The sequence below is a fragment of the Guyanagaster necrorhizus genome (genome assembly GCF_019112545.1).
Source record: "Guyanagaster necrorhizus MCA 3950 unplaced genomic scaffold BT62scaffold_4, whole genome shotgun sequence".
Lineage (NCBI taxonomy): Eukaryota > Fungi > Basidiomycota > Agaricomycetes > Agaricales > Physalacriaceae > Guyanagaster > Guyanagaster necrorhizus.
Window position 1 is genome coordinate 592,506 of NW_025064883.1, and position 15,531 is coordinate 608,036.

General features: G+C 48.7%; 7 protein-coding genes across 7 annotated transcripts; 2 read left to right on the forward strand and 5 right to left on the reverse strand.

Moving 5' to 3' along the window:
• The first annotated feature begins 1 nt into the window (after position 1).
• On the forward strand, positions 2–1,536 carry BT62DRAFT_927598 (uncharacterized protein). The gene is made up of 3 exons (XM_043185295.1): positions 2–378; positions 425–585; positions 641–1,536. Exons 1-3 carry the CDS (start codon positions 174–176, stop codon positions 1,376–1,378), a joined length of 1,104 nt encoding a protein of 367 aa, XP_043043786.1. The 5' UTR covers positions 2–173; the 3' UTR covers positions 1,379–1,536.
• BT62DRAFT_1044108 (Bromodomain-containing protein) lies at positions 1,433–3,625 on the reverse strand (the record flags this gene model as incomplete). The annotated part of the gene is given in 5 exon segments (XM_043178460.1): positions 1,433–2,031; positions 2,085–2,413; positions 2,427–2,753; positions 2,807–3,119; positions 3,197–3,625. Coding segments are annotated over 5 exon segments (1,710 nt in total), but the record flags the coding sequence as incomplete, so codon positions are not given.
• Positions 3,626–4,438: 813 nt separating this feature from the next.
• BT62DRAFT_1072385 (transcription factor) lies at positions 4,439–7,015 on the reverse strand. Its single transcript, XM_043178848.1, has 11 exons — positions 6,840–7,015; positions 6,394–6,786; positions 6,243–6,337; positions 6,141–6,191; positions 6,005–6,091; positions 5,830–5,954; positions 5,606–5,770; positions 5,315–5,556; positions 4,912–5,268; positions 4,708–4,768; positions 4,439–4,633 (listed from the first exon to the last, which is right to left on the reverse strand). The coding sequence occupies exons 1-11, from the start codon at positions 6,942–6,944 to the stop codon at positions 4,560–4,562; spliced, it is 1,755 nt and encodes a 584-aa protein (XP_043043788.1). The 5' UTR covers positions 6,945–7,015; the 3' UTR covers positions 4,439–4,559.
• Positions 7,016–7,089: 74 nt separating this feature from the next.
• On the forward strand, positions 7,090–7,653 carry BT62DRAFT_1001133 (uncharacterized protein; the record flags this gene model as incomplete). The annotated part of the gene is made up of 1 exon (XM_043176695.1): positions 7,090–7,653. The coding sequence occupies one exon, from the start codon at positions 7,090–7,092 to the stop codon at positions 7,651–7,653; it is 564 nt and encodes a 187-aa protein (XP_043043789.1).
• An 80-nt stretch (positions 7,654–7,733) lies between these two features.
• Positions 7,734–8,576, reverse strand: BT62DRAFT_502064 (Frataxin). Its single transcript, XM_043181177.1, has 4 exons — positions 8,339–8,576; positions 8,160–8,283; positions 8,003–8,097; positions 7,734–7,946 (listed from the first exon to the last, which is right to left on the reverse strand). Exons 1-4 carry the CDS (start codon positions 8,560–8,562, stop codon positions 7,814–7,816), a joined length of 576 nt encoding a protein of 191 aa, XP_043043790.1. The 5' UTR covers positions 8,563–8,576; the 3' UTR covers positions 7,734–7,813.
• Positions 8,577–9,642: 1,066 nt separating this feature from the next.
• On the reverse strand, positions 9,643–10,876 carry BT62DRAFT_884339 (uncharacterized protein; the record flags this gene model as incomplete). The annotated part of the gene is made up of 4 exons (XM_043182795.1): positions 9,643–9,678; positions 9,734–9,916; positions 9,964–10,269; positions 10,361–10,876. 4 exons carry the CDS (start codon positions 10,874–10,876, stop codon positions 9,643–9,645), a joined length of 1,041 nt encoding a protein of 346 aa, XP_043043791.1.
• An 82-nt stretch (positions 10,877–10,958) lies between these two features.
• On the reverse strand, positions 10,959–15,394 carry BT62DRAFT_984848 (P-loop containing nucleoside triphosphate hydrolase protein; the record flags this gene model as incomplete). Its single annotated transcript, XM_043189889.1, has 11 exons — positions 10,959–11,995; positions 12,045–12,804; positions 12,864–12,992; positions 13,045–13,467; positions 13,520–13,690; positions 13,741–13,815; positions 13,869–14,080; positions 14,130–14,229; positions 14,289–14,446; positions 14,494–14,674; positions 14,858–15,394. The coding sequence occupies 11 exons, from the start codon at positions 15,392–15,394 to the stop codon at positions 10,959–10,961; spliced, it is 3,783 nt and encodes a 1,260-aa protein (XP_043043792.1).
• Positions 15,395–15,531: the final 137 nt, after the last annotated feature.

Below are 15,531 nucleotides of genomic sequence, written 5' to 3' on the forward strand. Positions count from 1 at the left end.
CGTTGACCGACGACGACAATCCTGCCAACAAGCTACCAAGTGAATACTAAATGGCCAGCTCGAGCAGTTTGAAGGTACTCTCGTTGTATACTGACACGTGCAGCCTGTACTGCCCTTGATCTCTTCCTTTACTTCACCAGCGTCCGCTCCCTGACGACGATGACGACGACGACATGTCCATCATTTCGCGTACACCATCTCCATCTCCTAATTCTATGGATGTCGATGAAGATATTAACAAGTACGATGAGTATATCCAAGGTGCACCGCCAGAAATTATCACCGTAGAGACCAAGATCAAGCCAACGAACAAGGGCTTTGCTATGCTCTCAAAGCTAGGATGGACAGAAGGGCAACCGCTTGGTATATCTGGCGATGGTACGGACAGCTCTTATTCGTCAATCAACTCCTAATTGTACGCTAGGTCGAGTAGATCCTATCCCTTTTCAAATGAAGGCTGATGCTACGGGGGTGGGAAAGATCAGTCAAGACGTCCGTATGATAGAAACGACTGTTTCCCAACGCCGAGAACTGGACTCCGAGCGTCAGCACAAGGAGACTGAAGATCAACGCCGTGCTCGACAAGTTTGTATCTCGGTTTTATCACTGCACGACAGACAATGTGTATGCTGTTTGACAGGACAACGCTGCACGCCGTTCAGCTCTCGCAAACGAGCTCTTCGATACCCTCAAGTCCTTCTATTGCAGTTTGTGCGATAAGCAGTTCAAGAATGTTGCTCAGTACGACGAGCACACGAACTCTTATGCTCACCATCACAAGGCACGGTTCAGGGATATGCAGGCCAACGTTCGTATCAAACCGCAGGATGAGGTTGATAAGCGGAAGGAGAAGGAGCGAAAGCGGGAGGAAAGGGAGCTGAGAAAAATCGCAGCGGCGAACGGCGTGAAGATGGCCAAATCTTTCAACCCTGTAGCAACTGCCAATCCGGATTCAAGAGATTCTGCTACCCAGCCCTCGATACCACACGTCACTTCTGGGAATGCTCAACTGGGCTTCAAAAAGCCTGGATGGGCTGCCATCGGGTTGGCCCCGTTACCTCCACCGCCCCCTCCCACCGAGCCACACAGTTCAGTTATTGTAATAAATGGGGGGGACCCGGCGCCATTAGAAGAGCAGGGGACACCTTCGAAGGGAGGTTGGCCGCTCCTTCACACCCCTTCAATTTCTGCATCTATTCCTCTGTCGACAACAAACCTGTCTTGCAACCGTTCACAACCTGCACTTCCGGTAAATCCAGACTCATCTTCTCCTTCAATGTCTTCGGAGGCTTCGAATGCCCCTGCGAAACCATCGAAGGCACAAGCGAGTCGTGCCGGATGGCAGCAATTCCAGAAATCCAATCAAAGGTGGAAATAGACAACATCTCTTTCTACTTACCTCTGATAGTGAAAGTGTACAATAGTAAAAATTTGACTTTCTATCGAGAGGTAAAGAGGTTGTACTACATAGCTACAAAGTGTACTCTTAATTTTGGATCTGTCGCATACGTATAAAAGTAACCGTTACTATCAAGAGGTCATATCCTCTCGTACGAAGGTCATTCGTACGGGGTGAGAAAGAACAAGAATAATAATGATTATGGGGTAAGGGGAACGAACGTGAGCAATTTGTCGTCAAAGCAGAATCGCCGAAACTTGGCATGAGATAAAGGTTAAAGTCCATCGTACGAAATACATCTCGCCAAAACCAAAAGATGATCACTCAGAATCACTTCCAGAGCTGTCTGACGCCGAGCTAGAATCCGACTCACTGTCCATGGCTTTTGGCACTGATACGGCAGCGCCACTGGCACCCTCGAATAGAGCCATACGCTGCTCTAGCTGTCGAATCTTTTCGGCCTCCACGTCTTCATCCATGCTCTTTCTGTTCAGACCACCCGTCCCAGTGCCCTTTCCATGCCGGTTTCGCTTAACCGGAGGCGCACGTAATGGGCGAATGACGAAATTATACAATTTGGTCAGAACCGGAGGTGGAAGTAAATCGATTTCAAGCTCGATCTCCTCAGTGCTCTGTCCGAAAGACTTCAGTAAGGTATTCCATAGTACAATACTCCATCGCTCACGTCTCGGATTTCAGGGACTCCTTCATGAATGATTTTGATTACACGCTCTAGCTTCACTCCATCCAAGCCCTGGATGGCTTCGCTTAAATCTTTCTTTTGATCAAAGGTGAGGAAATCATTTTCGGCAACGCCTGCCTTCTTTCCGGATTTCTTGCCGTTCTTCGGGGGAGGCAGGGGCTTGGGCTTGCTGGGCTTAGACGTCGATGGGTGAGGAGGTTTCTCTTTCTTCGGCTTCTTCTTATCCTTGTTCGCCTTGAGGTTCTTTAGTGCCGTCAGATTATCATTCATTGCTCTCATCTGGTCCTCGAGCACAGCGATGGCACCTAGATCTACGTGAGACACCATAAGTGATTGGATGGGCGAGAAACATACGAGAATGCTCGTCATCGCTTATATCTTCTTCGTCCTCTTCATCATCAGTGACTTCGTGAAGAGGAGGCAAAGCTCTCCATTTCGAGTCGAAAAGCCGTTGTAGCTCTATACCAGCTGTGTTCACAGGCGTTCCTTGAGGATTGAACGCAAAACAGTTGCGGATCATGAGCTTAAAGTCATCGCAAAACTTTTGGGCATTCGGATAGTCGCCATTCTCCAACTTTTTGCGCATCGTCGACATATCCATGGGCTTTTTGACAATCTTCGGATACGTCGGAAGGTCTAGGTTAACCCAGTCTTGATCAACGGATGAGCAACCGCAAAGGGTAACAACTGAAAGTCCGACTCACCAACAGGTTCATAGAACGGACTAGCAATGTCCCAATGCTGTTTTCGACTCAAATCCTGCAGAATTTTGCTGCAGAACTTCAGTTGCTCAGCAGTCCCATCATCCTTTACGCGTCGAGCTTTGCGGTGCTTTTTAGGGGCATCTGCGTATGGCAAATCCTTCGGTGGCGGGGGGTGTATCTCCCTCTTTGGACGGCCAACAGCCTCATTATCATTACGCCGTATAACAGGAACAGATGTCGATGCTCGACGAACCGGTTGCGCTTTCTTAGTTGGCACGGGGGGAGGGGGTGGTGGTGGTGGTGGTGTTGCCACCTTTTTGACCACAGGAGGCTTAGACTTAAAAGGCAAGTCAGCGTCGTCGTTGGTAGGATACAAGGACAAGTAAAGACCTCGATTGTCATTGGCATGTTCTTGACCTGCCTCTCAAAGACTTCCTCTACCCGCCTGCCCATAGCAGAAATGGTATGGTCTGGTCCATTAAACTTGTAACAATTCTCAAAGACGAGACGAACATCAGCCACGAATTCATCTGGGGTTGAGTATCGTGGGTTTGAAGAGTTGAGATCGGGCTTCTGGGGATTGGAAGTGGCTACTTTGCGCTCAATGGTTCCCAGGTCCATGGGTGTCTTGATAATGGTGGGATAGTGGGGGACATTGAGAGCAACAGGGTCGACAGGGCGCAAAAATGGAGCGGCATCTTTAAGCTTCTTCAAAGATTTGACGGAATTGTTGCAAAACCGATACTGCGATAGCGTGAGAGAAGTTGTTGGAAGCGGCGTCGAAGGCACAGGAGTAGAGCTGTGAGAAGCAACGATGGTGCTTGACGCTGGAGGTGGGGTTGCAGACTTTTCAGAGAGATAGGGCAAACGGATTAGCACGCCGAAAGCGGCGTACAGGGTGAAAGAAAGGGCTCACATGTACCAGAGAAGCTTTGTCTGCGTCTGAGTGGACCCTGGCCCTCTTTGCTGGTGGAGGTTTGTCATCATCGTCTTCGTCGAAAGGATCTCTTGATCCCGTAAAAGATTTTGAGGTGCCATTTGACGCGATCTGTGTGGCCGAGGAGCTCCGGAGAAGGTCAGGACTTGTATTGGACGTAGGCGCGTCGGCATCCCCCATCTTGACGTCGTCACCGTTGACGTGATCTGAATTGCCATTGACCCCATTAATGTGGGGCTCGTCAGTCATTAGAAGGTCCGTTGATAGTTCACTGGACGGTGGTGGTGGTGTTCCATAGGGTGGATCGATGGGAATGGATGCTGGCAGCGATGAGACAAAGACGATGACGGCGACGACAACGAAGACATACCTGGATCCAGCGGCGTCCCTGCCTGTGGAACAACCGACACGTCCTCCATCCTGTCTACATCAAGGTCTTCTCTGAGGGACTGAGAACTTTGTCGCGCGTCTTTCTCCTGTTCAAGAAGGTCGATATCAACGTCAACGTTGGGCGTGACGACGGACGATGGTGGAGACTGGGCGGAAAGATTTTCATCGACGCCGTTGTTGGCGCCGGAAGGGTCATGGTCGTCGTGAGTATCGGAAACGGGGTCTTGCGGGAGACTCATGGTGTGACAAGTCACGGTAAGATGGGTGAAATGCGAAAGTAAGAATCGAGTTAAGAGCCGGATCTCCCTTTATATACTTATTCTCGATAAGGTTCGATCCCGCGCAGGGACCACCACTGGCTCTTTTGCCCCGCCCCTTGCCTTCCTCCCTCCCTCCCTATTTGCCCTCACTCTCTGTCTTCTCTATCTACGTGTCCTGCTCTTCGTTTTCTTCTTCTTCGATCGCTGCAAACACGGGTTTCGGCTGGTTCACTCGCCATGCTGTTCGAGGGGTAGCCGCCACGTAAGTACAAAATATCACCAAACAAAGAGCACGTGCTCCGATAACGACTGACCTGCTGTCCATTGGGGATCCTCTGTTGCCCTTGTTGCATATTTGAGTAGTGCTTCTCGAGGCTGTAGAGAACGTAGGTTAGTTCAAGCTCACCGGAAAGCAAGTGAGAAGCACAGAAAGAAAGAAAAAAAAAAAAAGGAAAAAGGAGAAGTCCGGCAGCTCTATCCCCATCAAGCTGAGTTTAAAAAAAAGTTTCGGCACTCACGTCTTCATCTCGGGTCGTGTCCCGGACAAGATTCTGAACAACGTGCTGTGTTGCACTCGCTCCAACCCGTCCGCCCCGCCCTGGCCCAGTCACTGGCAATTCCGGCCTCCTGCTCTTGCGAGGGTCCATCCTGTCCTTGTCCCGCTTTCTCTTCAATGTCTTGACAATGCCGTCGCCCTCCCGGAACATCGGTAAGGCGTGTGGTGTCACAATCGACGGCGCTGCCAATGCGTCTGACATATCCTCAATTGTCACCTTCCTCGGCGGACCTTTATTCATCAACAACTTCGCCCCGTTCGTCGACGTTAATGGCGAATACAGCACACATATTTGCCCGCTCGACAAACCGGTCACAATCTATCACCATCAGCGATGCTCCTTCTAGAACCTTTGAATGCCTCACCTGATTGATCTTTGAGTGCCAAAACACCTTTACCGGCGTCGAATCCACCTCTAGCGTCTTCACAGCTTCCAAAGTAGTCTTATCCAAGAACATGAGCTTCCCGTTGCCTCCTTTTGACGTCGCAGCAGCCCCTGTTATCACATATTTACTATCTGGACTAAACATTGCGTTCGTATTCGGGTACAAAGTTGCCAGGCCTGACTGTGTCGCTAGTGGCTTCTTGAATGAACGTAAATCCCATACTGCGTTTGACCGTCAGAGAAGTCATCGAGTAGTATCGATCAGACATACATTTCACGGTATCATCCCCTCCTCGAGTAAGCACTGTACGGCCGTCAACGCCAAAGACAACTGACCCGGTTTCAGTTCCCTTTGTATGAGCTCCTTCAATCGATAGATTTGGTCTCACGAAGTTCGAGTTGGTTTGCCACATATGCAATGCTCCATCCAGGCAAGCTGTACACAGGTTCGAGCTCAAAGAAAACGTAAACGTAAGACTGGAATACGGAGCGTACCTCCCCCAATTATACGCCCATCTATCGAATAAGCGCATGCTGTTACTTTGGTTCGAGCTCCCCGTTCTTTGGATTTGACGACAATAACGGTCTTTTGCTTGCGTTTATTTTCTACGTCCCATATCCTAGGCCACCGAATAAGAATCTCGTCAATGTAGATAACAAAGCGACTGACCGGATGGTAGAATCCGCGGAGCCCGTAATAAAGATTTTCGAGTCCTTCGGATGCCAGGCACAAGAGGACAGCTCCCCAACATGACCCCTAGAAAAGATTGGTTGCCATTCTCTCCACATCACTCTAAACAGCTTACGATGTGTGCTTCATATCACGGATATAAGGGTCACCCTTGATAAAAGTAGCCCTATCGGTCAGGTGAGGCTATCCAGTTCCCAATAAAACCAACAAAACGAACTCTTCTTCGCCATCTCTGTCATACAGCTTGGCCTGAGTAGTTCCCGATATAACGAGAAACTTTTGGCCATCGTTCGAATACTTTAGATCATGGATCTATCGCACGAGGCGTCGTCAGGCAAGACAGGCCGAGGTATAAACCAACAACTTACGTGATAACTTCCAGCAGGCTCCCAGGTCTTGAAAGGTTTGTATCTCATGTCCATTCCACCGAAGTCCCATAATTTACAGTCGTAATCATGTGAACCAGACAATATCCTTGCACCTGAAGGGTCCAACGCAAGCGCAGAGACGACTTTGGTATGGTCCTTCAAGACGATTTCGTGAGTAACAGGGAAAAGAGGCAGTTCGCTGTCATCAGCATCATCATCGAATTCTGAGGGATCATATTCTGGTTCATGACGGGGTGATGATGGACCGGGTTCGTCATTGTGGTCGTTCTTGTCGTCTTCGCGGGATTCTTCTGACTTTGGAGGCCCTGAAGGAGTGCTAGAAGGTCCAGCAACAATTTCTTGTACAGGTTCAGCTGGTTTGCTTTTGGGAACCTATAAAGGAGGCAAGTCGACGGTCGTCGCAAGGAAACCAGAACATGACGTACCTCTGCCCGTTTGTTTTTGTCGAACCGAGAAGGGTCTAGCTGCCTCTTGGTGGCCGCTTTTCCAAAGCCAGAGATACCCATGGCAGCGAATACATCGTCTGACATTGTGTCGATGTCAGCAGAGCTAAAGGAGCAGCAATCGGCTCCCAAGACAAGTGTTTGCTTAGATAATGCTCCATAAAAGGCAGCCGTGCGCGTTAATATTAATTTTTTATTAATAATTGGCCATTCTCTCACCTCATTGTCCCCAATGCTCAAACGTCAAAGAGCGGCATCGCCACGAGCTTCTGCTTTGAGCGACGTCCCTCTACTTTTTGACGACTCCTCCCGCCCAAAACGCAGGCGAATCTTGCCACCCGCCCTCGATGGAAACCTTCGTGGCAGGATATGGGAGAATGGCAAAGACGACGGGGAGGAGGAGTATGAAAGCGTAGACGAGGAAGGGCAGGATCGGGGCGAGGGCTCCTCAGAATACAAGGCTGCTAACAGCATGTTGCATGAACTGCACGCATTGAACCGCCATCGACAAGCATCTGCAACTACAGTGTGTCACCAACATTGGCCGTACAGACTCCCTGACACGCCTCCTGGAAAAGGCGGCTCTTTAATACATCTTCATCATAACGAGGAGAAGATGTATGCTCAGGAGTGCAGTGGCTCAGGAAATCTGTCGGCAGACGAGCTGCAGAAGGTGACAGAGCGTTACGAGGAGACTAACAAGTTGAGCCACTGCTTCTCTTTGTTGACTGCGACTCATCGTTCGCAGGCGTCTGGGCGTACTATTTCTATCGCGACGGAAAGAATTGGAGGATAAGTAGTGAAGCATTCAAGGACATTCCAGAGAGTGGAGCTATACCCGTGCTCTTTTCTCGCATCTGCATTCTCACCATTGTACAATATCATTCCAGCACTCGTTACGTCTGTTCATGCAATATGATTTCAACAAAGATACCATTACCATCGCGCGGAGATACTCATAAGGCAATGCCAAGCTCCTTACCAAAGATGGCCTGCAACTCCTCATTCAACAAGTCACTCAATGTCTTTTCATCACGCCAGTACCACCAGTTACTGTCGAATTCACTATAGTCATACCGCTTTGGCCCACTGATAGGAAGGATTGAACGATAATATCCAGATGACTATGGTTGACAGCACCATACCTCTGGGGTGAAGACAGCCAAATCTGCTTGTTCGGAGGTTGTTTGTTGATCACGTATGTTCCATGTCCACCCAGATTTAATGTGAGCACGCCGCTCTACACCATGCATACGTACGTTAGGACACAAGCAGAAGGGGCAGTATTGCTGGTATACATACAGAGTACTCGACCTCATGGTCTGGGTTACTTTGAGTTTCGCTGTCTAACAGATCTTCAAGTTGGTCCAGCAAGGCCTCCATCGCACGGTCGGAGACCTCATGATAACGTTCCACTGTAAGATTTCTGAACAAGCGACGGTGAGAGGCATGTTTTCGAAGAGTTAGGGTGAGAAGCTGACCCGCGATGTATCCACTGAGGTGGAGGAGCCTTTGAAATATCGTGGTACTGAGGGGAAGGCTGCGTGCTGAACGGACGAGATATGCTCAAGGAAGGGATTCCCTGGAACAATGACAGTCGCACAATACGCAATGGGCAGAAAGTGGATGGTCGTTTTTCATAGCTATACAGAATACATTTCCGCTTCAACGAACTGAATGAACGGGAGGTGAGTCGAAAGGACATTTGACATTGCGTGGGAATTATCTGACCCAAACTGATAGCCGGCCGCGATATCCGATATTCGGGTTAAAATTGGTTCACATTTGATCACAAACGATTGTAAATGCAACGACTACCTTCTTTTATTATTTACATAAGTAAGCCATGCGAGGCAACACAAAAGACCAAAATTGATCTCTGTGGGAAACGACCAACCTCCAGCTTTTGACTCGCATGTATGAATAGGAGGGTACAAGCAATATACATCGATTTCAGTCACCAAATATCTCAAAGTTCGGCGGACTGTCAATTTAACCGACAACTGCTGCAGCGCTCAACGCTCCCTCAACATCTCAACATCGGGAAACAATTTGAGCTACAGAAAATCATTCGTCGAAATTTTACATATAACAAGGCTAAACAATAGAAAAACCCTTGGGACGACTGTCGGGAGGTCGGTATCGATGGTCCAAGAGATCCGGATTCCCGAGTAATAGATCGACAGCATGGCGAGTCAGATCCAGATTCCCGAGTCATAGATCGTGCCTCAATGACTCGGGAACTCTGCGCCCTTGTGACCACGATGGCAGAGCCAAGAAGAGGTAGGTCTGACGTTACCGGAGCGGGATAGCGCCGCAGCGTAATGAAGATGACACAAAACAGTGGATGAGCAAACTTGCTGACGTGGGCATTGACCAGGAGGAGTCGAGAGACGACGAGGGCGAGCAATAGCCATCAGATGGTGGTAAACAGAATATTGTTCTCGGAATCAGAATTCCAGTACTGCTGTGAATGAAGTCAGCTACGCAAAGCAAAAAGGGCAATGAAGTACCAGAGACGTCTGAAACACCCAACAGTACTAACATCCAAGGAGGAGTGAGGAAAAGGCGACATGAGGGTGAGGAAGGAAAAGAAGCTGCGGACATTTCAAAGGCTTAAGGGTTTATAAAAGGCCGCAGTTTGCCGAGCATCCAGATCGGGGAAAATGCCTCAGCCAAAGCTCATTATGCTATTGGCTGTCCAGGATATGCACCGCGATCACACATGAGGCATTTTCCCCCGATCCTATATTTGTACTATCAAGACAATAAATAAATATTTAATTCAACGTTTGCCTTCCAATCCAGGAAGACTGAACATCTGTCGAAAGCACTCAGTTCGGCCGTAGATGCTAAGAAACTACTACTACTCGTACCTCAAATATCGTCTCAGAAGGAACGCCCCATCCCCGGACGCCCTCTATCCCATTATCCATTCGTGTGCCCAGCATAACTCCAATGACTGCACCACTTTCATCGTCTATTATAGGTCCGCCACTCGACCCCATCGTGGGCAGAGGAGTGAATAAGAGATGAGACAGTGCATCATACGTTCCCGGCTTTGAAAGCTGTCAATTAGCTGTCCTTCGAACTCCAAATTATTTACCATGGTCTCCCGTCCTGCAAAATCTCGGTATCCCAACACCGTTCCGCGAACCCATTTGCTCCATGTACCTCCAACCCAGGGAATCCATCCAGGCTCCATAGGTGGTGATTTCGAATGGGATACAAAATGAGCTCTGATACAAGTGCCGGGTTGAGCTGGATATGGGGACATCGGTAGTGTTTGTACCGAAGCCTTTGAACTTGCTAGCACTAGTAAATCTGACCGTGGAAGCGCCGACGGAATGGCTGAGACGGGATAAATCTGCTGATATTCTGGCGATCCAGAAATCACAAACGTTCCAGATTTCTGCGTGATGCCTCTAGTATTATGTCTTGTCCGAGAACCAGAATCCGCGTCGGATAGTAACAGAGGGGATCTACGCATCTGCAAAGTCTACTGATGAGACCAAATTTATGTCAGGACTCACAAAGTATCTTGCCTCTTCTAATGTATGAGCACAGGTCAAGAAGAGGGTCTCACCTGGAATGGCTGACGGCGCTTCCAGTGCGAACCCAGAAGAGAGTGACACTTTGTGGTCGTCCCGTGTCTCGACGCAGTGGGCAATCATGACGATATTGGACTCGGAGTCACCGGATGTGTTCGGGAGACCATGGCGCTGCCTACTTTCAGAAGGCCGAGATTCATACGGCAGCGAACAGCGGAATACGTGTCCAGAGTTCGCCTCATATTGGCGAATAAGCTCATGAAGAGATGGAATGTCTGTCGATAGATGTGCTAAGATATTCTTGTCCAAACTTGAAGGCAGCGCCGAGTCGGAATCAGGCGTTCGGGGCTGTCGTGAAGTAGCTGGGGCAACTGTAGCATAGCAGTTTCTCAAGCACAACTGGCTCAGAAAGCGTGATCCGTACACATAGCGAGTATAAGCAGGGGGCCATAGCGTTATTAGAGGCATCGTATGTCGGGAACTAATTGACGTCATAATCTACTACAGACTACTACTACCCATAAAATGTGATACACATGTGATCAGTCCTTCAATCGTACACTATCTCGGCATCGTCGTCGACTACGAAGCTTCCTATCTCATACTCATCCGGTTCCTCTTCCCTGGAGGGAGAGCTTGATAACATAGCTCGTCTCTCAGCCATGTCGATACTTCTGCCCCCAAACCGCCCTCGTCTCACAGGACGATGAGCAAATACCGGTCCCCCTCCTCCGACAGGTCCCTGCGACAACAAACTCTGTCGATACGCCAAATTTTGGTCATACGACTGCGAGAACTGGGTTTCAGGCAATTCCTCAAGAAAACGGCGATCGAATTCGCTTTCCACGTCGTCTTCACTATGCGATGAGCCTTCACTCACTTCGTCGCCAGAATGTACAGCATCCATATCCCATACACCCTCAAGTAGTGGACGTGACTTCTCAGATTTCCGTTTGTTCACTGATTTGTCGCGTTTATGAAGTCTTCGCTGGGACAGCGGCGCCAGCTCCATTTCAGGAGAGTCAGTTCGTGCTCTATTTTTGCCTTTTTGGATGCTAGGGCGTACGGGGAAAGATGACTGGGGAGAATTGGCACCAAACGAAGAGGCGAGGATCTGACTAGAAACGGGGGGCGGCGACATGATTGTCCCATGGCCTTTCGTCGCCAGGAGCGATGAGACGGGGTTACTCGATGGGTTACTCGATGGTCCGACCACAAATTTCGGGGAACGGGTGGAGCTGTTGAGGATTTGAATGGATTCCTTCCCAGTGGCGATAAACTTCGTTCGCTTGTGTTGGAGGTTCCTGGTCCGCGACTTCATCTCAATGATCTGAGCAGATTCATCTGCGTCAATGGCAAGCTTGTGACTATATGCCAGATCAGACGATGCAGCATCCGAATCAACAATTTCCACCGAGTCGTCGTCACCAGAAAACCCCTGGTGTATAATTTTCGGAGTGCTCTGAACGGGAGGAGAAGAGCTGATGATATCAAAGGCTACGTCGTCGTCGTTATCCACCAACCAACTCATATCCCGGTTTGAGGATGCCGATTTCGGAGAATGCAATCTATGAACGTGGGCTACATCTATTGCCATGAGAAAAGGCTCAGCTTTGACAAAGACTTGGGGACACACCAGATCTGGGATCGTCAGAGTCAGAGTCGGTCAGATCGACGACACTGCCAGCAGTGGTCTCTGGATATGGCAAAGGAGGAGGAGATATTGGTTTCGAAGACGGATACAAACCCTCTTCGATATCCATGTCATCCGAATCATCCATGCCCTGACTCGATGTTGGCTCTGCCACCTGCTTTCGCTTTTTTCGTTTCGGTCCATCTTCCATGGTTTTGGCTTTCCGTAGCTTTCCCTTTCCCTTGGTGGATCTCGAAACGAATGCTTCAGCCGTCGATTTAGAACGCTTGAGAGCTAACATCCCCAGTTCAAGCTCACGATCTGTGTCGTCGTCTTGTCCAGCAGTCTCCAAATCCCGGAAAGGTTCCACTCTCTTCTTTTTCTTTTGGGCACCTTTGACGACGAGGTCTCGGACCGGAACAAACCCTGTGCTGGCTCCTGGAGGTATATTCCGTTGAATGTTGTCATCACGTTTGCGCTTAGTACCTCTCTGGGGTCCTTCACACAGTGATTTCTTTCGCCCATCCACTCGAATGTATTCTTGGATCTCCATCGTCTTTTCTAGACATTGGGGGGTGATATGATCTGGGAGCAATCGTTCGACGTCAGCGTACAGTTGAAGCTGGTCACCTTGCCAGATAGTTTTTTGGACATTCTTGTATGTGTCCTTGGCTTTATCTAAGTTGAACTCCTCTCTCCCTTCAGAAAGTAATACATGGACCACGCCGGCACGTTTGCGCCCAGTCCTGCCCAGTCGTTGTAACTGAAATAGACGGAGAACTTTTCAGCAATATCAAGGGTGGTATACATGGATTGACTGACCATGCGAATGGGAGTCTTCTGAGCGTCATAACAGACAATGAGATCGACTTCACCGATGTCTAAGCCTTCTTCTCCAATAGATGTGGCAACAAGGACGTTGAACTCATCGTCTTTGAATCTTTTGATGACCTAAGAAAATGGACATGAGTTTTCAATTTGACTGACAAAAATCGAAGCACACCTCCAATTGTTCACGCTGTGAGAATCCCTTTCTTCCTTGCTTATCAGTGCCCTGTCCAATGAACCTGCTCGCACGTATGAGAGGTTTTTCCGCATTGAGAACTTCTACAATCTCGTCCACAGAATCACGATTAGTAGCGAATACCATGACTTTGGTCCTCTCGGGAAGTTCATCTTCAGAGTTTTCTGGAAGTTTCTCTCCAAAATGTTGAACAATGATTCCTTTCAAGAGCTCCATCTTAGGATGCATCGTAAACCCACGAGTCTTTTGGGCTTTCAACTCTCGCATGAGGGAATGAAAGGCTGGTTCATCGTCTAGTTGCTTCGCCTTAGAGGCTGCCTTTGACTTCTTCGCACCAACATCGCCGCCTCCTGATGCGAGCTCCATCAAAGCGTTGTAGCACATTGCTGTCGTTCCCTCAACCTGCAAAAGAATGAGATTGACTCTATAAGGCAGCTTTAATGTGTAGCTTTACCAGATAACCCATAATGCGTGCCAAAGTCATAAGTATCGATAGACTTCTATATGCTGCCCATCCTTGACCTTCCCGAACCTCCTTCATACGAACTTGAAAAATGTACGGATGCATATTCATGACGTTTCCTCCGTGGATCAAGCCTCTCGATACCAGAGGTTTGAAATATATCTTGACGCCAGGTGAGCAGCTTATTGATTATTTACGGAAGCAAAACTTGCCTCCATTAAGTGAGCCAGGAGAGTTCGGATCTTAACAATATCCTCGCTCATGGGAACAATATGCTGTTCTACCCTCTAGTAGAGAAAAGAAAGTTAATATAAAGGTTTCCATGCACAATAGTGCAGACCTTTTCATGAATATATGCCTTCAAATCCAAACTATTTTCGTCGCGAATCTCAATACGGCTAATATGAAGACCGTCAATTAAGGACTGGACAGCCTCAGGATTTCCCCCCGGAGTCGCAGTCAATGCAAGGAGCCGAAAGTGAGGATTTTTTGCCATCAAGAAACGTACGACCTGATTGTAAGCGTAATTGCCAGCTGCTCTATGGGCCTCGTCTAGAAACAGCATTAGGGAGAAGTGAGTCTGATAAAGACGATTTCATACCGACTACAACTAGAATAATATCACGCGCGTCGCATGTCTCCGACGTCAAGTCGTTGACGAGCGTCTGAGGAGTCATGTAAAAAACTCTTTTTTCTTTCCACTGAAATCTTTTACGTCAACCAAAGATGCTCGGTGCTCGGCAATGAGCCAGATACACACCGCTCGATGCCTCATAGGTTTAGGGTTTTCTCCGGTAAGCTCGATGGCATCACTTCCGGGGATTCCACATGTCCTGTGACAAGCATCTATCTGCTGCGCGACAAGAGGCTTTGTTGGTGCCACGAAGACGACTTTCCCCTCTGGGAACCAGCGATAAACTGGGAAGGTTCAGTGCAGTGGCGTCTAAGAATATCATTGAGCTTACAATTAAGCATTACAACGCCTGCGACGAACGTCTTTCCGAGACCTGTCGGAAGCGCTACGATAGTGTTATCGAACAGACAATGTTTAACGATATTAAACTGGTAATCTCGTTTCGGTCGATTCAAAGGATAAATCCAGTGCTTGGCTTCAAGCAAGTCAGCTGATAGCTTCATTGAAGGAGGCTAGAAATTAACTTTAATCGAAACCCGTGTAGAAGTGAAAGAAAAAACGCACAGGCCTAGAAACGCAACGATCGGTCACGTATAGGGTATAAGTGCTCCCAGATCTCAAAAGCGAACCCTTACCCTGCTGCTCAGATGTGAATATCTTTGACTTGCAAAGAAACCACATCGCGCACCAGATACAGACGGAGCCGGAAATTGTTCGAATTCAGGACTCTCGTCAAAACCCTCATCTTCTGGAAAATCAAACGATGCTTTCCCCTTCCCCTTATCCTTGTTCTTGCTCGACTTGAGCCCGGACTTGGCAAACTCGGTGTGGTCCCAGTACTTGGTCTTGGGTGCCTGCTGACCAAAGGGGTTCCTAGAAGTAGATTGAACTCTTTGCGTGGCAGACTTGGGCTTGGAAGTTAAGGCACTTGACGACAGGACTTCTCCGAAGAGCGTCGTTTGCAGATGACCCGAGGTTGAGGACTTCGTGGTGGTAGATGACATACCGGAGGATTGCCCTCGGTAGCTCCTCAAGACAGCTTGGTCGACCTTCTTGAAGTCCTCTTCGTTGAAATCAAAGGTAAGCTCGAATGAGTCGTCCTTGTCAACAGTAGGTGGCGGAACAGGTCGAGCCGCTTTGGAAGGGGAAAAGTGGGCAGCTTCAATAGCATTAAGCTCCTCCAAAAATGCATCGTCGATATCGTCGTCATCAAAGAAGCCATCTGAGCTCATTGGGAATGAGTCGCGTCGTCGCTGGAGGTGAGAACTTGAAGGACGTACGGAGTCGGTGCGCGACACGGTCCACACGTGACACATGTCATCAACTCTTTATTATGTAAATATTTTTCCAACTTGTAACTGAATAAGAG